The 21,626-nt window shown below is 47.0% G+C and overlaps 1 protein-coding gene across 1 annotated transcript in view; it reads left to right on the top strand.

Annotated features, from left to right (window-relative positions):
* CIMAP2 (ciliary microtubule associated protein 2) overlaps window positions 1-21,626 on the top strand; it is a 193,967-nt gene that overhangs the window by 98,113 nt on the left and 74,228 nt on the right. The window contains exon 2 of the mRNA XM_069232614.1: window positions 10,445-10,532. Coding sequence (XP_069088715.1) covers window positions 10,445-10,532 — 88 coding nt within the window. The remainder of the gene's footprint in view (window positions 1-10,444; window positions 10,533-21,626) is intronic.

Here is a 21,626-nt window from a genome sequence, read left to right as displayed (position 1 = left end):
CCTTTGCAGTAGTCTAACACCATATCATCTGTAATATTCAAAAGCGCGTTTGCGGGAACTGCAGGAAGTCTCATGGCCCTGCCCATGAGAATTTCGTGCTGGGACAATCCAGTCTTTCTGTCAGGGGTGTTTCTCATTGACATTAACACCAAAGGCAACGCGTCAGGCCATTTCAAATTTGTCGATGCACATATTTTCGCCATTCTTGATTTCAGGGTACCATTCATCTGTTCCACCAGTCCTGAGGCTTCAGGGCGATAGCTACAATGCAGTTTTTGCTCAATGTTCAGCGCTGCGCAAAGTAACTTTATCACCTCGTTATTGAAGTGACTTCCTCTATCTGATTCTAAAGAGATCGGGAATCCGAAACGTGGTATCAACTCCCTCAACAAGAGTTTTGCCACTGTAAGGCTGTCATTCCTACGTGTGGGGTATGCTTCAATCCAGTGACTAAAAATGCACACAATCACCAACACATACTTCAGACCTCCATGCACAGGCATCTCAATAAAGTCCATCTGTATTCTGCTGAAAGGGCCACTTGCCCTGCCAATGTGGCCCATGTTCACAACCGTTCCCTTCCCCGGGTTCATCTGCTGGCAAATGACACATCGATGGCAAACTGCTTCTGCAGCTTGACGGAATCTGGGGTTAAACCAATCAGTTTTGAACAATCTTATCATGGCATCTCTCCCTAGGTCAGCCTGCCCATGATAGAACCGCGCTAGCTGCGATAAGAGACTATTTGGCAAAACAAATTTTCCCTCATTTGAAACCCATAACTCATCTGGTCTCTTTGTACATTGTGACTTAATCCAGGAATCTCTTTCATCCTCCCTGACGCTATTCTGTAATGCTTTTAGTTCATCCATTGTATCTACGACCTTCAAGGCAAATGCTTCAGCTGGTTCGAGTTCTGGTTCACTTATCGAATTCCATTCATCCCTGAGTAATATACAGTTCAAGGCACAAAATCTTGCGACTTGATCCGCATATGCATTTCCCAGAGAAACATAGGCCCTCATTCTGACCTTGGCGGTCGGCGGAGAGGCGGCGGTCGGACCGCGAACAGACCGGCGGTATTAAAAATGGCATTCTGACCGCGGCGGTCACCGCCGCGACCGACCGCCACTTCCCCACTCCGACAGCCACGGCGGTCATGACCGACGGGCTGGAGTCTGCGCACTCCGGTCCGGCGGTCGACCCAAGACCGCCAACGGTATCATGACCCTGCTTACCGCCGCGGTTTCTGGCGTTCGGGAACCGCCATGCGAACCATGGCGGTAGGCACTATCGGGGCCAGGGAATTCCTTCCCTGGCACTGATAGGGGTCTCCCCCACCCCCCACTGCCCCCCCGAGTCCTCCCCCCACACCCTCCACCCCCCTGCCACCCCCCAGAGGTGGTACGAACCCCCTCCCCACCCCCACCCCGACATGCACATACACGCACCCCGACATGCACACACCCCCAACATGCACATATACACACCCCCTACACACACACATACACAACGGGGACACATACCCGCACACATACATGCCGACATGTGCACCCGCCGAACTACACACATCGCCCATAGGCACAGCAGCACTCCCCGCCCGCATGCACGCGCTCACACACCCCCTCTACACACTCACACGCACACCCCCATGCACGCACACATCACACAACACCCCCCCACCCCCTCCCCTCACGGACGATCAACTTACCTTGTGCGTTGGTCCTCCGGGAGGCGACGGGAGCCATAGGGACGTGACCGCCAACAGAAGACCGCCAACAGAAGACCGCCACACAGAAATGTGGGTCGTAATTCTGGGGGCGGTGTTCTGCTGGCGTGGCGGTGGAGGTTGACCAGTCTCCACTTTCCCGCCGACCGCCAGTGTGGCTGCTGGCGGTATTCCGGCGGAACGCTCCCAGCGGTCGGAATACGCGCAGCGGCATAGCGCCGCGGTCGGCGGTCTTTACCGCGGCGGTAACTCGGCGGTCTTGCGAAAAGACCGCCAAGGTCAGAATGAGGGCCATAGTCCTGTCCTTTTGTATGAGCACTACACTTTACCACTGCAACTTCGGCTGGCATTTGGATGGTGTGTAACAATTCCCTTATTCTCTCCCCGTTTTTCACTGGGGATCCTGAAGAGGTCAGGAAACCTCTCTGTGACCATAATTGCCCAAAATCATGCACAATTCCAAACCCGTACTGACTATCTGTGTAAATGGTAACCTTCATCAATGTAGACAGTTGGCATGCTCTTGTAAGTGCTACAAGCTCTGCTACTTGTGCGGAATAGACTCCTTGAAGCCAGGATGCTTCCAAGACACCTGTTACAGTACATACAGCATATCCTGCTTTCAGTGTTCCCAATGCATCTCTTAAACATGATCCATCAACAAAAACAATTTGGTCATTTTCATCAAGCTTAGTATCCTTAATGTCAGGTCGAGGTTTTGTGCAAAATTCAGTCACCTGAAGGCAGTCATGCTCGACGTCTTCAGCGTTCTCAATTTCAGCATTTTCACCGGGAAGCAAGGTTGCTGGATTCAACGTAGTGCACCTTTTCAGCTGCACATTCGGTGAGCCCAGAATTATTGTTTCATATCTTGTGAGTCTTGCTCCAGTCATGTGTTGCGTTCGGGAGCGGGTCAAAAGTATTTCAACTGAGTGAGGGACCATGACTGTTACTGGGTGTCCCATCACTATTCCTTCACTCTGAGTGAGGCTGATACCAACTGCTGCTACGGCGCGCAAACACCCTGGCAGTGCTGCTGCGACCGGATCCAAAGTAGCTGAAAAATACGCTACTGGTCTGTTTATGCCACCATGGGCTTGAGTCAAGACAGACAAAGAACATGCATCACGTTCATGACAAAACAATGTGAAAGGCTTTGTGTAATCAGGCATACCTAAAGCTGGAGCCCTGCACATGCATTCTTTCAATTCAATAAAAGCATCCATCTCATCTCCTTTCAGCTCAATTTGATCCAAGGCATCCTTCTGGGTCAGTTTCAGTAAAGGCTTGGCTAGAGTTGAGAAGTTGGGGATCCACTGGCGACAGTAGCTCACCATCCCCAAAAACTTCCTCACCTCCCTCCTCGTCTTTGGTGGACTCATTTGGAGTACACTTGTAATTTCTTTCCTTCATTATTCTCCGTGACCCTTTCTCTATTTGATGACCCAAGTATTTTACTTTCTTCTGACAGAACTGCAACTTTGAAGGAGACACCTTGTGTCCATTCCTTCCCAAATGGTTCAGTAGGGCAATGGTGTCGGCTGTGCAGCCACTTTCTGTCTTAGATGCAATCAATAAGTCATCGATGTACTGTACTAGGGTTGACTCGAATGGCAATTCTAACGCTTCCAAGTCTTTCTTTAGAATCTGATTGAAAATTGACGGTGACTCCGAAAACCCTTGAGGAATTCGACACCAACTGTAGACTCTGTCTAAGAATTTGAAACAAAAGAGAAACTGGCTGTCCTCATGAAGAGGCACCGAAAAGAATGCTTGTGACAAGTCAATGACTGAGAACCACTCGGCATCGCAAGGGACTTGGAACATTATCACAGCTGGATTGGGTACGACAGGGCAGCATTTGATTATGATGTCATTTATTTTCCTCAAGTCCTGCACTATTCGGACCTTCCCACTCGGCTTTATTAGTCCCATGATTGGTGAATTACATGGACTGCTTAACACTTCTTTCAGTACTCCCTGTTTTACAAACTCGTCAATGAGTTGGGCGACTTTCATGAGGGTGTCTTGTGCCATGTGGTATTGTGGGGTCTGGGGAAAGATTGCATTGGGTTTTACACTTTCACTGGTTCCACTCCTTTCATCAATCCCACCTCTTTCCCTGTCATATCCCACAGTTCCTTTCCGACTGTTTCTCGTAATTCAGTTGGAATATCTTCTTCAGTTATCATCGGAAAAAGGTTAATCAGAGGATATTTTTCATCAACAGTTTCCATCTCATCCCCTTCTTCACTGTCCTCTTCTTCCCCATTACTGCTCGTCTGAATTTTTATTCCTTCGTTCGAACACATAATCGAACATCCCAATTTGCACAATAGGTCTCTCCCTAACAGTGCTATCGGGCTTGAGTCACATTCCACAAATTTATGTAACCCTTGATAGTTACCAATGCTGACTGGTACTGGATCTGTGATTGGGTTCGTCAGGTGCCTGTTTGCTACTCCCACCACTTGGACTGTTCTCCCTGAGAGTGGCAAATTTGGTACTTCAATGCTCCTAACAGTTGAACGTGTGGCTCCTGTGTCGACCAAGAATGAAACGCTATGACCCATAACTCTTCCCTCCACATATGGACCCTTTTGATCAACTTCCAAGGATGCTGCAAGCACACAATTTCCCTCCTCATCTGAACTTTCACTCTCCCATACATTGTTTATTCCACTCTCACTGTGTAATGGGAACTGTTGTACGGTGCCATTTGTACTCATTACCTGACCCGAGACCTGTGGAGGAACCATCACTTGCTGCTGACTCACTGGTGCCAAAGGTATTTGCATTTGCTGATTAGGTACCATGGGAAACTGCTGTTGCATTGGTTGCATTTGCGTCATCTGCATACGGGGCATCTGCATCTGCTGCGGCTGCATGGGCTGTAATCCCTGCAGCTGATTTATGGTCTGAAAATTTGGGTTTGGACCTCTCATTTTCGGTCCCCTCATTGTCTGGAATGCATTGACATCATTGTTTTGCTGACCAACACCTGCACCTTCCTGCACCACCATCGGGCACTCGCGTTTCCAATGTCCGACGATTCCGCACACGTGACACGGCATCACCCTTTTCATTGCCTGCACACCATTTGGAATTACAACAGTGTTCAAATCCGGACCATTATTCCCAAATCCTCCTCTGCCTCTGCCTCTCGCCTGTGGCTGAAACACCATATTTCCCTGCGGCTGCGGCTGCGGCTGCGGTATCTGTTGTTGGAACCCTTGCAACCCTTGCAGACCTGTCTGAGCTGCCTTAAGTTGCATCATCATCACTTTCTCCTTCAACCTTTTCTGTTTCACTTCAATTTCGTCACTACAGTATTTCGCGTAATTCAACACCTCGTCAATAGGTTTCGACTGCCAACAAATCAAATGCGACTTTATCATCTGACTTATCTCTGGTCTCAGCCCTTCCACAAATCTAAACACAAAATGAAGCATGTCCTTCGCCTCTATTGTTTCCGTGCCACTGTAGTTCTTGAACGCCTTCAACAACCTCTCATAGTAACTATGAATCGACTCTTTAGCCTCTTGGGCAGTTCGATCAATCTTCTGCCAATCCACATTCTTCGAAGCAACTTTCGTCTTCAAATGCTCAATCACCTTATAGTACAAGCTCATCACCATAGGTGATGGTGCACCCGTATCCCTGTCTCTCTCTGGTTCGCTTGTCGGCCAACCTACAGCCCTTTTGCAATCCTCCCACAAATCTGCCGGAACCACAATCTCAAAGAGGGTGTTCAGGTCTTCCCAGAGACATTTTGCAAGCTTCACAAACCTATCAGTCTGTTGATACCATTCTATCGGTTTCTCTCTCAGTTTGGGAAAATCATCCGTAAAAGACTGAATGTCGCTCCTGTGCCACGGTACATGTACTAATTTTCCCCCTGCTGTCTCCCTCATTGGTAACATGGTTATTGCATCACTGCTCTGTGGTCTTTTCTAGTTGAGCTCTGGGACACTGTCTTTCCTCTTTTCCTTTCTCTTTACCCATCTGCTTTCCCATTTGTCTAAGCACCTCCACACTTGCGCACTCTGCAGCAATTCTCTAAGGTGTGTCTTCATGCCTGCTGACCTCATGTGTTCAAAGTCTGTGGTCCCGAAATCCAATCTATAGCTCCTGCTCAAGTGTTTCGTCTTGTCTATCTCAACCCTGTTTTTGTCAGCTATTTCTTGCAACCTTCTATGTACCTTGTTCACTTCTCTCGTAATCCTGGGGCATAGATACCTCAACTCTTCTTCCGAGTAGGACTCTAACCTATTCACGCCCATAGTCCCTTCCACCAATTCTTCTGCTTCCATGTTCAACCTCATCCTATTCAGATAATCTTCTCCCTTCCCACTGTCTGAGCTTTGTGTGGAATTCAGACTGTTGAACCACTGTGTCAGCTGTTGTGCATTCAACCCCATCAGTGTAGCATTCACATCGACTGCCATTGATGGTTGCGGCAACTTTTCAGTGTTCGATGATAGCGGTATCATCAGTGGGGGACTCGACCTCACCACTGTTGACTGAGCACATATGGGACTGAACTCCATCAAGGACCCAGATCCAGTTGGCAGAGCCGCTATCGGAGTTGTCTCTGGAGTGTTTTGAATGCACCTCCTTTCCATTCCACTCTGCACCATTGATCCTTGACCGCTCGTACCTGAATTAGGCTGAATGTACAAAGGTACCGGTGGACCTACAGTAATAGGTAGGGATATCGCATCTGCGTTCTGTCCATTCCCCATGTTCTGAGACATGTTCATTCCCACACTATGGGTCATCATTGCCGGCATGCCCATCTGACTCCCCGTCATCTGAGCATGTGCGGTTCCCCCCTGCATCTGCTTTTGAGGCATCAAAAACTGAGTTGATTCAGCTTGTGCCAATGTTGGGTTGCGACCAGTCTGTACTCCCATTACAGTTGGATCTAGGGTCATTCCCGTACTGTTGTCACTGCTGTAGTACCTTGGGACCTGCGGTTGATAATTTTCTGCCGGTTTCAACATGGGCACATCTGGATATATTCTCCTAACCTGCGGTATCTGCGGGGTGAACAGTAAACTCGGGTCCTTAGATCCCGATGGCGTTTCTGAACTCGGAGTTTCATTATTCTGTACCGGTGCCTGAGGGGCAGAACTGGTACTTGGACCTTGTCCATTCTCTGCATAAGGTGGCGGACGGTCGTTCAGCAATTGCATTATTAACTCCTCATCCTCTAACTCCTCTTCTCTCCTTAACTTTTCCTCGTCCTCTCTATCTTTGGAACACCCCCTGTTTGTCTTACAGGTAGCTTTCTTGCCTGTCGCCTCTTCTTCCTTAGTAATTGCGGGAAACAATTTTATCCCCTGCAATACATCTGATCTCCACACCTTCTGTGCATTATCCCACCTAGCGTCCGCTAGTGTCTTTTCTACCTTCCTTATCCTGGTCTCGAACTTATTTTGCTGTTGCTGTCTAGCCATTAGTTCCCAAATCGCTAGAGCCTCAAACTGTGCTGGCCTTGGAGGTACCTTCATGTCGTACATCGCGAATCTCAAATTCTCTAGGATCCTTATATTGAATGTCCCATGGATCGGGAACGCTACGCTCCCATGTTTCTCTGTCAGCTTGTGCCATTGCTTTAGCCAAAGGCACGGAGCTACCCCTTTTTCCTCCATTACAATGTAAGCTGGTGTACCTTCGGGCGGCGTCTCCTCTCCTACGCTCGCTTTAATGTAAGACTCCCCCTTCATCGCACTCTTAAATGCTTTAAAAAATTTCATTTTCTCGTCTTTTATTTCACAAAGTTTGTAATCAATAAGTGACTTTAATTCCCGGAATACTCTTCGCTTGCCTTTCCCCTTCCAATCGAGCCCCACGGACTGCGTCCAATCCGTGCGCGACCCTTCTCTGCAACCAACCTATCCCAGCGCGGCTCCTAGTGACGTCACACTCACACACACACTGCGGCTGACAAAGCCTCGCGGCTTGTCCTCCTTCACTCAGCTCCTCTCGTAACAGCTTCTGGCATATATCGCGAGCTACCAAAAAAATGATAATAAAACAGATCTGTCGGTTTACTACAGGAAGGGTAACACAATCGCTTCAGGACCTTAGGGATTTTTCACTAGCCTCGGCAGTTATTCCATCTTTCTCGGTCCCCAATTTCGCAAGCAAATCTGACCCGCAGACTGCTCTCAACTTGTCAATGATCTATTCTAGTGCACTTAGAATTTGTCAAAGCCCGAAGTCGAAGTTTTCTTTCACTCCCTTAACACACGTACCGACTCGTTGACCACGCCCGGTCAACCTATTAAACCGACCAGACCACAACATAAAACAAGTGTCTCATACACTTTTCAACATACTCCGGAGTCTCTTGACCTCGCAGGGCCCGTCTCAACAACAACAACCACGTGGACCTTTTTCTGCACAGAGCGCCACATGCACATGAAGTTCGACGACTTCCCTACTCTCACACTCGGAGTCGCACCTCCGCTATTTTCTATGAAGTTCGACGACTTCCCTACTCCTACACTTCGGAGTCGCACCTCCGCTATTCTCTCAAATCCTCGCAACCTTTTCAAACGATCTGCGGCAATAAGCTGTGCAAGCGCAAAATCCTAACTTCACTCATACCGTCACCAGTACCGCCAACGCTGATTTCACACCTCCATTCTCTCCATTCGCAAGCTCCGAGATCCCGGGAAAGTCGCGGGGGACTTAGCCCATCATCATTCTCTCAATCTGTTTTACCCCAAAAAAATCTAATTCAACACCATATACCTTTCGAGTGGGGTCTCAAAAGTCTAAACCGTCCTCTGCTACCATCTACTGATAGAGCGTTCCTCCCTAATAATTTACCTGTGTTTGGACGCTCTTTGGGTCGATGAATCTTTTGGCTAAGTGAGACTCTCTTCACCCGAGATCAATCGATTTAATCTAATCAATAATCAGTAACGAACATAAGCAATACCCTGATCAACATAACACTTAACAATTAATCCAGAATACATTTCGGCGAACCATGACCTTTCGGCCATGAATAACCACACCAGTTTATTCAAAGTTAATGAATTTATTTCCCTATATTAACAAAGCTAGCACAATATAGATGTGTCTCAACACCAATTGATATATGTAAATGAACATTAATAGCTGTCCATAACGGCGGAAAAGATGCAATCTATGCAGTATTTGAATAACAATGCATTCGATAATAGCAACGCAAACCACTAAAACTATAATCTGTAATGAGCTAATTGAATACATTAGTCAGCATAACAAGGTCTCAAATTGCATCGTGCACCAATGATTCCTCATCTAACCTCGAATTAGCATCTGCATGTGGGAGTTCATGCAAAAACAATTTAGTAACATTAATTTAGAAAACTCCTAGCTAGGGCTCTTATCAAAAATCAGCAGTTGGTTACCTAAAAGAAACACAATGCAATTGTACAATTTCCTTTCATATTTACCAATTACAATCAGCATTCAAGGAAGTCTTCGTCTCACAGGTACCGGTTTTCGATCAGCATGGATACCGGTTTCGATCAGCATGGGACGGGGCAAAGGGGCAAAGTGGACGGGGCATTCGCCTCTCAGCGGCAAAGGGACAAAACTATTACTTCATGCAAAGGGACAAATCAAAGTTAAAGTCTCTAGGGCGAGAATTTCTTAAAGTCTCTTTCTCTCGATTAGAGAAAGCATCAGAGTCTCATTCAAAATGGCGTCGCAGCCAGGTGGGCCATAATAGCTGCAAAAATGGCTAAAGGCGGGTAATGTCTGTAAAGGGTGCAAAATGGCTGCTTTCTTCTTGTACACCTGGTTTAAATAGACAACAGTTCAAATCCAGTAGGGTCTTCCATTGGAGGGTTCATAGGTTGGCTTCAAATTGTCCAATCAAAAACAACAGTTCTCAAGCTTCTACCTAGGCATACATTATCCTTGGAGACGGGTACGTAAGTTGCAACATTTTATACCAATTAACTCACTTTCAGAGCTTCCATTGTCCGCACCTGCAGATTGACCTTGGAGCAAAGAAGAAGATGCCAGGCTGGCACGAAACCTTATAGATAAGCATGTGAACGATCTCAGTGGAAAAGTACAGCTTCAAGCAGAAATACACGTTTATTAGCACATTGGAAAAACACGAGCATCTAAACCGTGAGACCAGGCAACTAGGCCAAAGCCTCCACTAAAGTTATGCTAAGCTAAAACATTTCAAACAAGCAAATCATAGCACACGTTTACAATTATGGCAAATTCGTACAATTCTAATACATCACGTTATATAAAGCACGCTTATAAATGTTGGCAAACTACTCTGAGGGCACATTTGTCCCCGTACAATCTTTATTATTTCGATTAAAGTCACACTTGATTATTGCGGCACTACGTTTAAGCGCTAATAAATGTAAAACCTTCATTTCTGCGTCATCACACACACACACACACACACTGTCAGAGACCCCATGCTCGGTGCATTGGCATGCACATGTTCAGTCTTCATTTGTGAAACAGGAAAGTTGAAAGATTGTTATACTACAACCATTCCTAACTTCAATTTAGGGCTTATATCACTAGTACACCAGCCCGCTTTCCAAAGTGTCTACTTGATGCACGTACTGAACCACTTTTTCGTGTTTGTGTTGCACTTCCTTACTAGTTCTCTAGGTACCTGAAAGCAACCCTTCAGGAACCCTGTACCTCAACATGTTTTGATCTATTCCCTAGATTTGATGTATCTGCGATTTATCCCAGGTGTAAGAAGAAGGGGTCGTACACGCAGGTGCCCTACTGCAAGAAGGCCAATTCATATGAAGTGAGTAAAGTGCCCTTGCGATCATGTACCAGATACCAAATAACCTGTTTTTATTGATGCTGTTATTTCACCTGATATTGGTTTGAGTGTGTGAATAAATCAAACTGTTACAGCAAGTACAAAAGTACAGCTTCTTTTTCTGGATCACAGGCCTTGTCTACCTTGGTGATGAACGACTATAGTTCACTGTTACCCTTCTGGGAGGCTTTCCACCCATTTCCAGAATTAACTAAGTCGGAATTTTGTAATATTAATCATTTCCTTTTTGTATCCAAATGCAGTAGATTCCAATGCTTGTTTGCATTTCCCCGTGGATACAAAGGCCCACCCAGATTTACTAACACTTTGGTTTGCATTACCTTTTTAAGTCAAACCTTTTGCAAATTGTTGTGGTGGGATTTACAATACAAGGCAAATCACGATTTGTGTTGGATTGCAACCCAAAGTAATGCAAAGACGCACAGCCTTGCAATACTTTGTGCCAACACGGCATTTGCGTCAATGGGGAATTCAATGGTTAGTTCCGTGCACTCCCACGCAACCACCCTTGGCTTTAGATACACATCCCTTTCTACAACAAAATGTACACAGGGATTTGCACCAAAATCCTGGGCCTCCTCGAGTCAGGTTTAACAATAATTTTTTTATTTCTATCCGCTTTTTCCCCTTTGCATGTGTGCTGCATTGAATAGCACACCTAGAAAGTTGGAAACACCTTAAAGCATAGTGTTTGTACTGGAAGGGATGCCTTCCCGTAAAAAAGCTATGCTTACCAGAATGCAGACACCCCTGCACCATGGCACAAGGGAGTCTGCGTTGGTGCATCGCAGCCAAAAGTGCTCCTACACAGAGAGAGAGCAGAACAGGGTCACATCTTAGTAGCTAGCCTTACCTGCCGCGCTGCATCATGTGACTTCATCGTAAACCAAGGCCAGAATATATAAATCCCTTACGTAAATCAGATCCAGAGCAATAGGGACGCAATAGGGACTCCTCTAGTTATGTAAAGATAATGTTGTTGACAACACAAAACAGGAGCATAATACCCATTTATCTGAGGGGCAATAGTCCTTTGGTGTGCAGGCAGCCGCGTCATCCTGCCTTTTGACACCTTTGAGCTCACAAGCGGTTCTCCTTGATGGTTAGGACTGCTGGTTTGGAGTGTGGGAAGACTGGCACTTTGTGGCAACTTGTTGATAGCACCAGCGGTATTCTTTATCTGGGAGAGGTGTTTACAGTAAATTCCATTTGATCCTCAGTTACCTCCAACTCCCAATAATGACAAAACAACCTGCTCATTCCTTGACATCTTTATCTGTGCTCATGCCTATATGGAAGAACACAAATCCTTCATGTATATCATCTGACCATTTCAACCCAAAAATCTCTAGCTCGCTCATCACACACACACCTTCGTGTCTGACATCGCTCTAAGTGTTCTCTGAGCCCTGGTTCTTACCCCGTATGCTTCATATCAGCTGCTTTTAGACAGCTGTCCTACCTTTACTCAGGAAGCCCATTGAGGATCCACCCAACTCTGCAAATTCTTGTCCTGTTTCAAATTCCCTTTCGTTTCTAAAATGTTGGAATGTTGGTCTTTAACCACCTCACCGCAACCCCTTTCAATCTGGTTCTGGAACTCTAAACTCAACTGAAACAACACACTTTGGGGTTCATTGTGACCCTGGCGGTCCGAGACCGCGAGGGCTATAATGACTGAAAGCACCGCCAACAGGCGGTGCTTTCATCCCTATTTCGTCGCACCGCCGGGGCCGGCGGTTTTCCGCCATTTCTGCCCCAGCGGTGATAATCCGCCAGGGCAGCGCTGCCCTGGGGATTATGACCCCCTTACCGCCAGCCTGTTTCTGGCGGTTTTCACCGCCAGGAAGAGGCTGGCCTTAAGGGGTGTCCTGGGGCCCCTGGGGGCCCCTGCACTGCCCATGCCACTGGCATGGGCAGTGCAGGAGCCCCCTAACAGGGCCCCGGCCCGCTTTTCACTGTCTGCAACTGCACCCGTCGCATGGCCGCAACACCGCCGGCTCCATTCGGAGCCGGCTCCTGTGTTGCGGCCTCATTCCCGCTGGGCCGGCAGGCGCAAACTTGGTTTGCGCCCGCCGGCCCAGCGGGAATGTTGGAATGGGGGCCGCGTGAGTGCGGCCGCATTGGCGGCCGCATGGCGGTTTCCGTCTGGTGGGTGGCGGTAGCCACCCGCCAAGGTCGGAATGACCCCCTTTGTATCCATATACATTACTTGCGTACATCATGAGAAACATTCATACTAATACATCATGACCTCTCAATCAATCTTGCTACAGTCGCTCACACCACTCTGCGCTGTACACTCGCCACATTAGGGATAAGTAACCAGGCACTCAATTAACTTTACTCGTAGCTCTCTGGCCGATCTTTTTTTTTGTTTCATTGTGTTTATAAATCTCCAGCCCTACTTCTCTGTCAGTCGATATTCTTCAGAGCTCAGTTCTGGGTCCATTATTCTTCTCTTTTTACACCACAACCCTTAGTAGCATCTTCTCTTCATTTGGCTTCTTATATTACATACTCTCTAATGCCATACAGACTATCTTCTCCTGCCTAAACACACCCCTGAACTCCAGTCAAAAGCCTCTGACTGCCTCAGAGCCATTCACTCCTGGATGGCTAGCCACCCTCTGTTGCTAAACTTCTACAAGACTGAAATGATTTACTTCCCAGCTTAATCATACCTATCACATCCAACAATTCATATTCTGTTTCCTCCCCTCACACAAGATCTTTGGCCTGCTGGCTAAAGATCTTGGCATGTATTTCGAGCCTACAATGACACTAGCATCCCACATCATCTCCTCACCTGCCACCAGTAAATACCAAGTCCTCAATATCTGCAAAATCTATCACCATGTGCTCTCCAACACATGAAAAACGCTGCTCTGCACACTAATTTTCAGCAAGCTGAAATAATGAAACTGACTACTAATTGGACGTCCTCTAAATTCAATCCTTCCATTGAACAATGTACTAAACTTTGCTATTAGAACACTTTATAACCTCCTCCCTATGCACAGTACAACATTCTACTATCATCACCAATTGGTGCATTATTTTCAAAAAGCAGAGCAACTTACAAACTACCAACTCATGTTTTTAAAACTGTCAAATGCCAATCCCTCATTTGTGTTTCATTGTTGTAAAGATGTATGGCTGCTCTCTAACCAACCTTTGCTCGTCCTGCTTACATGTCAGTTTCTGTTTGTGTTAGCCAACATTGTGAACTCTTTGTTGTTTCTGCGGTTCCCACCCTGGGTTCTGCGGACTCCAGGGTTTTAGGGGGGTGGGGAGTTGCAGTAGTTTTAGGGGCGGGGTGGGGGTCAGGGTATTTTTAGTTTTTAGGGGTAGTTTTGGGGGTGGGGGGGTTAGGTAAGTCAGGTTTTAGGGGTGGGAGGCTGGGGTATTTTTAGTTTTTATGGGTGTGGGGTCAGGGTAGTTTAGGTTTTAGGGGGGAGGGATGTCGCAGTAGTTTTAGGGGTGAGGGTCAGGGAATTTTTAGTTTTCAGGGGGGGTGGAGGGCCGTGGTAGTTTTAGGGGGGTAGTTTAAGTTTTAGGGGTGGGGGTCGGGTAGTGGGGTAGGGGTAGAATTGTTTTTGGTGGCAGGGTGGGGGTTCGGGAACGATTGTTTTAAGGGTGGGGGGTCGGGGTCGCATGCTTGAACCACGCATGCCATTCCACGCATGCCTTTACCAGGAACGCCTTTACAACGAAAAATCGTTGTTAAGGCATTTGTGGTAAAGGCATTCGTGCTAACAATGCGGTCATTGTTTCTACCACGTGTTTATGCATGCACGGTTCCAGCATTTGTTGTTCCGACTTATATTCCATTAAAACCAATAACCTTAAGAAACATTTTAATAAAACTGTTAAAAAAGAGCTATACATATCACCCTTTCTAAATCTATCTCATTCTCAAAATCCATGCAGCATGTCAATACTTTGATAGACTAGTAGCAATCACTCACAAGTGTCCGATCTCAAAATTCTCAAAACTTCTAAGTATCACCTTGCACTACAAAATCTGCAAACAGGGACTAGCTGTTGTTTTCGGGGAAGCTCATATCCTCGCCAAAAAGCAGTAAATGTGCTATTGTTTCCCAATCCCATTTACAAATTGGGCAAAGATTGGTTTCTGTATACAAATTTCACCATGATACACAGAAACCATTAATAGGGAGGGTCCCAAATCTACATTTTGAATACAATTACCTGGTCAAAGGCTGTGTGATATAGTCTGTATATAGTACAAAATAAAAATCTTAATTTACAGTCTAAGAAATTTCCCACAAGTGAATCATGTGGGGTTGTGGCATAAATATTTTCAAGGGCAACCTGCCAGCATCTATCTGAAAGTAAGTTTTTGGATACTCTGTGTACGTTCCCCCGGTTGTTCCAGAGCTCCCTCAAATCCAAACTGGTTAGCTTTAAGTATATCCGGTGAAGCCAGGGGATCTTGTTAGAGATATCAAGAGCTATAGCCTATCCTAATGCAAACTGATAAACAAGTTAATTCTTCAGTACTCCACAGTCTCCTTGAGAATACTAGCACTCTCAAATCTGCTTTTTGTACAATAGGTTTAACACCTAAATTAATTTGCAAAGGTATTAATGGTCTACTTCATAGTAAACCCACAAGGGATCGCTGATTATTATTTTTTTTGTAAAATTGTTTTAATTAATATTTCAGTACAGTAAAATGAACATGTACATAAGACTTCAGGCTACCAACTATGATGTGTGCCATTCTCCCTGTCCCTCCCATTCCAAGACAAGGTTAACAAATATTAGAGAGAAACACATGCTTAAGACATCGCTTTCACCCTACAAACGGTGAACAAAGCCATTCACCTCCGGCATCTGAACAAACAAATAACAAAACCTTACAACACAACAAGTGTCCTATCCCGTTGATGTGTCTGAAGCGAATTAAGAGGCCATGGAGCTGAGAGCCCCCTCCCCGAGCCTGAAGGATCAGCCCTAATCACACTCAACTACCCTCTGCACTTGGCTCCTATGCATGGAAAAGGTGCAGCGCCCAAAGGCGTGGACTTAATGCTGTAAGGGGAATGCCCGTGAGGGAAACCTGACCAGTGGGACCCAGATAATGTCAAAACCACTGCGCGAGCCGTCCATTTTGTCAGCCATATGCTCCATAGCGAGGCCCCGCCATAACCTCGTGAACCACAGGGCCATTGGGGGCGGGTCCACCTTCTTCCAGAAGGACGCTAAAGTGGTCTTCGTAGCCCCCAGCGCCAGCCACAGAATGGCCACAGAATGCCTTTGATGTTTCAGCTCCAGGGCACGAAGGCCCAACAGGATGTGCTCCAGAGATGTCGGCATGGAGTAACCCAATATCTCTTTCAAGTGGGAGAGAATTTCGTTCCAAAAGGGGCAGATAGCAGGGCAGTCCCACCAAATGTGTCTAAAATCCCCCAGCATGCCACAGCCTCACCAACACCTGTCGGTCGCCTGGGGTTATATTTTCTTAAGCTTCTCTGGGTAGAGGTACCAGTTGTAGAGTAATTAATAGTGTGCTTCCCTAGTGCCAATCGAGCGATTATGTTTGGATATGTCATGAAATAGGTGTTGCCAATGGTTGCCACTCACCAAAGTGCACAGCACCTGTTCCCAAAAGGGGATGTGCCGAGGAGTCGGTGCCCTGTGCGCTGAAGCCAATATGTTGTACAGCGTAGATATACTGCCCCTCTCCACTCCTCCCGCTGCACAAAATGCTCCATTGGAAGAAGCTCCCTGGTGGCCGCCTCCTGCATGTGAGGTTGTGAGACCGAAAGCACTAATTGTGTATAATGGAAGTGTTCGGATGACGGGAGATGAAAATCCCTGCAACAGTTAGCAAATGTATGAAGCTGGTCGCCATTGTATAAATCTGCAATCCGCAAACACCCCCCTTCCCTCCATCTATCGAAGGGCCCCACAGATTCCTCCGGAGGAAAAGCCTTGTTCAATGGATGGGAGTATGTGGTGAACGAAAGGAAGTAATCTCATAAGCTTTTGTCACCCTATCACACACCTTAGGGGTAGTGACAGTGGGGGTACTAAGGTATACGTTCTGTGGACGTGCCCCTCTGGGCCTCCACGGGATATCCCACAGAGTCCTTCCTTTCACCGCCCTATCCATGTGAAGCCACAACTTATCTGACTTTCAGAGGGACCACTCAGCCAGAACACGCAGTTGTGCAGCTCTATAATACTGGAGGAGGTCGGGGAGTGCCAGTCCGCCTTCTTCTCGGGGGCACATAAGCACTTTGTAAGGTAATCTAGCCCTCAACCCGTGCCAAATAAACCTTGTGAGCATCGCCCGGGCCTCTGCAAAAAATTCTGATGGGATGTCAACGGGTAGGCTCTGAAAGAGATATAGGAAACGAGGAAGCACCGCCATCTTGATGCTATTGATACGCCCCAGCCAAGAAAGCCGGAGCGATGACCACCTCTTGAAGTCCTCTCGCAGTGATTTGAGCAGGGGTGGGTAGTTGACTCGGAACAGATCAGACACCCTAGGGACCAGCCTAACGCCCAGATATGTGATTTCTTTTTTAGCCCAAATAAATGGAGACAAGGAAGCTAGCTGGGCCATTGTAGCGGCGGGCACCGTCAGATTAAGGAGATATGATTTCCTCGTGTTGACTTTAAAGCCTACCACCTGTTCGAAGAGCGTCAACTCTTCCTCAGTTGCCAGAAGAGACGGACGGGGATCAGTGACGAACAATAAAATGTCGTCGGTGAACAGGGAGATTTTATGGTAGTTGGCACCAAACCTAATGCCTTGGAAGTCGGGGCATGCTCTTATGCGCGCCGCCAGGATTTCAACACTGAGCGCAAAGAGCAGCAGGGAAAGAGGACATCCCTGCCTCGTACCCCACGGCAAATAAAAAAATCCAAGGACACACCGTTCACCAGAATACAGGACCTGGGGCATGAATAATTGCTCTTCACCATTGTTATAAATTGGTCCCCGAAACCAAATCGCCGCATTGTAGCCACCAGGAATGACCACTCCACCCTATCGAATGCTTGTTCAGCATCGAGCGCCAACAAAAGCGCGGGGACCTATTTCTTAGATACCTCTTCCATCAGATGAATGACACGTCGCAAATTGTCATGGATTTGGCACCCCTTGATAAAGCCCGATTGATCCGGGTGAATCAACTCCGGCATAACATCCTCCAGTCTCCTCACCAGAATTTTAGAGTATAATTTGGTATCGTGGTTAAGTAGGGCAATAGGCCTGTAGGAGGCACAGAGCTGAGGGTCTTTCCCGGCCTTGGGAATAAGTGTGACCAGAGCCTCTCCCATAGAGGGGGACACCATCCCTCTCCTTTTACATAATTAAACAGTGCAGTAAAATGTCCTGACAGTTCCCCACCAAAGGACTTGTAAAAGTGGGCGGTAAACCCGTTGGGACTGGGAGCCTTGTGCAGGGGGAGTGCGTCAATAGCCGCCTAGACCTCCTCCACTGTAAACGGTGCCTCCAGCACTTCATTTGTCTCCCTGGAGGCCTGTGGAAGCAGGGAACTTTGTAAATATCTTTCCTGAGAATGGGCAGGAGGTTGATCTGCTTGATAGAGACAGGCGTAGAACCTTCTAAATTCCAATGCCTTATCCTCCTCAGTGAAATGTTCCCGAGCTCGTTGGTAACCTGCCCCATATAGTCCTTAGCTTGTTTGATTCGTGGTTGTCTCGCCAGTGGGGTGCCTATCTTATTGCCGTTTTGGTAATGAGTTTTCTGAAGCCTCAACAGTGCCATTTCCACCCTATTCGTATAAATGGATTGTAGTTTACCTTTAATGGCTACTACCCTCCTCTGGCCTGCCAGGTCAGGGAGAGCTTATGGGCCCATTGAGCAACTTTAGGTTCGTTTTCCAAGAGGCGCTGGTCTTCAGACTTTAACCGACTTAGCTCGGATGCCAGGGAAATGCACGTGCCCCTGATGACTGCCTTAAAGGCATCCCACAGAATAGGGGGGTGGTGTCCAGCACCTTATTATGTTGGAAATACTCTCTGATAGCTTTCCGCAGATCGTTACGAGAAGCAGAGTCACGGATCAGGACATTAGGGTAGTACCAGCGCCTGGCGGTGGAGCACGCTAGGGACCACGCCAGGGTAACCTCCACAGGGGCATGGTCTGATATAATAATCGGGTGGATGGCCACAGATCGCAGAGTCTGTCGCAGCGGACCACTCAGAAATATATAAGCTATCCTTGAGTAGGATCGGTGAGAGTGAGAAAAGAAGGTGTAATCCCTCTCCATATGTTTGAGGGAGCCCCATGCGGCGGAAGGCAGACTTCACTGATCTGGCAAAAGCACTTATCTGTGATCTCTGTGGGTGTGTCGTGTCTATCGCTGAATCCCAAACCAGATTGAAATCACCCTATAAAATTATCTCGCCCTCTGCATAACCCTTCAGCTCTTCCAGGAAATGCAGAAGAAATTGGGTCTGACCACTGTTAGGTGTGTACAGAGTGGCTGTCTTACACTGTCTCCCCCCAGGCTGCCCTTGACCATTAAGTATCTGCCCTCCTTATCCTGCTTGGATTCCACTCCCCGGAAGTGAATCGACCTGTGGAACAAGAGGGCCACCCCACAATGTTTCGTTGGCGCAGAAGCCGAAAATATCTGGGGGTACTGTTTGTGGCACAGACGGTGTCCCTCCCCCCCTTCAGATGCATTTCCTGTAAGGCCACAAAATCATAATGGTGATCATCGAAATACTTTCTCAGCTGCGACCTCTTATTGGGGGAGTTCAACCCCTTAACATTCCATGATAGCACTTCCAACATTACACTGGAGTAACCAAAATGTTCTTAACCAAGCGTTCTACAGCATCCCCGGCTTCCCGCTCCCCACCCCACATCCTCCCCCACCCGGCACCCCAAGTGTTTCCCAGGCCCCCCACAAGGCTCTCTCATGACAAAAAGTGATAATAAAAAAAGACCAAACAGAAAAAACATCTGCTATAGAAACAAACACATGAACAAGAAAACGCAGAATGGCAAACTTCCTTACTTTCTTCATTGTGTGGATGGGATATGACACCGCCTCCTCCTCTCCCCCCCCAGATCATTCATCAATCCCAAGTCAGCAAGAATGGAGGAACAGCCCCGGACCTTTCGGAAGCAACAAGAGCGGGGTCATGCCAGATCAGGCCACCAGCGGGCAAGTCAATTTCAGGCTCCTCAATGTCAGACTGTCCCTCACGTGGAAAAGCCTCTCCCCCGCCGCCCTACCTCCAATAAGACCCCTGCCTTGGGCTGCATCAAAGGCCCCCCAGGACCTCTCCAGAACCATCGCAGGAGCGAAACAGTTGGAAAATGTCACTTCCTGGGAGTCTTCCTCCCCCTCCTCTGTTATCTCCATTGCTCCAACGAAGCAGAAGGGTCGTCCCATCCACGCACAGCTCCAGCGGCGCCGAAGTCTCCACCCGCACTCTACGACTGTAGGCCCAACACAGCTGCCGCCTCATCCACGGCCGTGAAGTGGCAAGCTTTGTTATTGACTTCGAAAGCCAGACCATAGGGAAATGTCCAACGATACCATATGTTTTTCGCTCTTCAGGCTTCCGTCACAGGGCGGAACTGCTGCCGTCAAGCCATCATCGCCAGCGCGATATCTTGATTTTTGAGAGTATTTCTGCTGAGGTGGAGATAAAGTATGTGAGGCAAATCCAAATATACTTTCACTACCTTGTGAATCAATCTCAGAGAGCACAGCATCCAATCCCCGGCTGCTCACATCTCTAGTAACTACGCTTTGTAACCGTGGATCAAAGCAAAGTAGTGGAGGGGTACCAGCTATATCACCTTTATTTTTTATAAAAGTCTCATGTATGTATGTATGTAAATATATTTATAAAGCGCATTCCGGCTCACAAAGAACATTAAAGCGCTAACATAGGTAAAAAACGTCACTACACTCATAAGGAAAACCCAACCCACAGAAAAACAAAAAGAAAGGATTAGTTAGGAAAGAGCCACGTTTTAATCAACTTCCTAAACCGTAAATAACATGTTTCAGCCCTAATATTTAGAGGGAGGGAATTCCAGCACTTGGCTGCAGCCACAGTAAAGGCTTTGTCACCCCACGTCACTCTATAAGTGCAGGGAACATGAATATAGCAGGCTGATAATGATCTAAGATGCCTCTTAGGTTTATACCAGCCTAATTTAGCAGACAGATATTTAGAGCCTTGGCCATGCACGGCTTTAAAAGACAGACAAAGGGATTTAAAAATAATCCGCTGAGCCACTGGAAGCCAGTGCAGTTGTCTGAGACTACTTCTAACAGAGGACCAACGTGAAAGATTAAGAACTGCTCTGGCAGCTGAATTCTGAATCAGCTGTAGCCTATTAAGAAGGCCTTTATCTAAATTGAGAAACAAAGCATTGCAGTAATCCATTTTATATATTAACAAGGCTAGAGTGGCGGCAACTCTCCATTTGTGCTGAAGAAAAGGAAAAACTTTCCTTAACATTTTAATCAGCCAAAGACCAATTTTGACCATGTGGTTAACCTGATATTTGAAGGACAGTTGATTGTCAAACATAACACCCAAATTTTTGCTAACATTAGAAGGGGTAGGAAGAGAACCACAGTCTGATGGCCACCAGCGTGGATTCCAATATTTAACACCAGATCCAAAACAGAGAATTTCAGTCTTCGAAGCATTCAATTTAAACCAGTTCGATCCCATCCAGTTGCTAACCTCCTTCATACAGAGGTTAAAACGGTCCGCCACCTCCTCCCAGTTTTTATTAACAGGGATAATAAGCTGTGTGTCTTCTGCATATAAAGAGGGGATAAAGCCAAAAGAACGAACCAGGTTTGCCAGCGGGGCAACATAAATATTGAACAAAGTAGGGCTTAATGAGGAACCCTGTGGAGTCCCACAAGGAAGAAGGTAAGGTGTGGAATCGAAGTTACCACATCTTACCGTAGTCCATCTGTTTTTTAGAAAATATTCTAACAATTTCAAGGCCCTATCTCTAACACCTACTTGATAGAGACGGAATCTGGGAAGAAATAGTATCAA

This window comes from Pleurodeles waltl, chromosome 4_2 (assembly GCF_031143425.1).
Source record: "Pleurodeles waltl isolate 20211129_DDA chromosome 4_2, aPleWal1.hap1.20221129, whole genome shotgun sequence".
Lineage (NCBI taxonomy): Eukaryota > Metazoa > Chordata > Amphibia > Caudata > Salamandridae > Pleurodeles > Pleurodeles waltl.
Note: the sequence above shows the minus strand (reverse complement) of the source record. Positions and strands in the feature narration are given on the sequence as shown.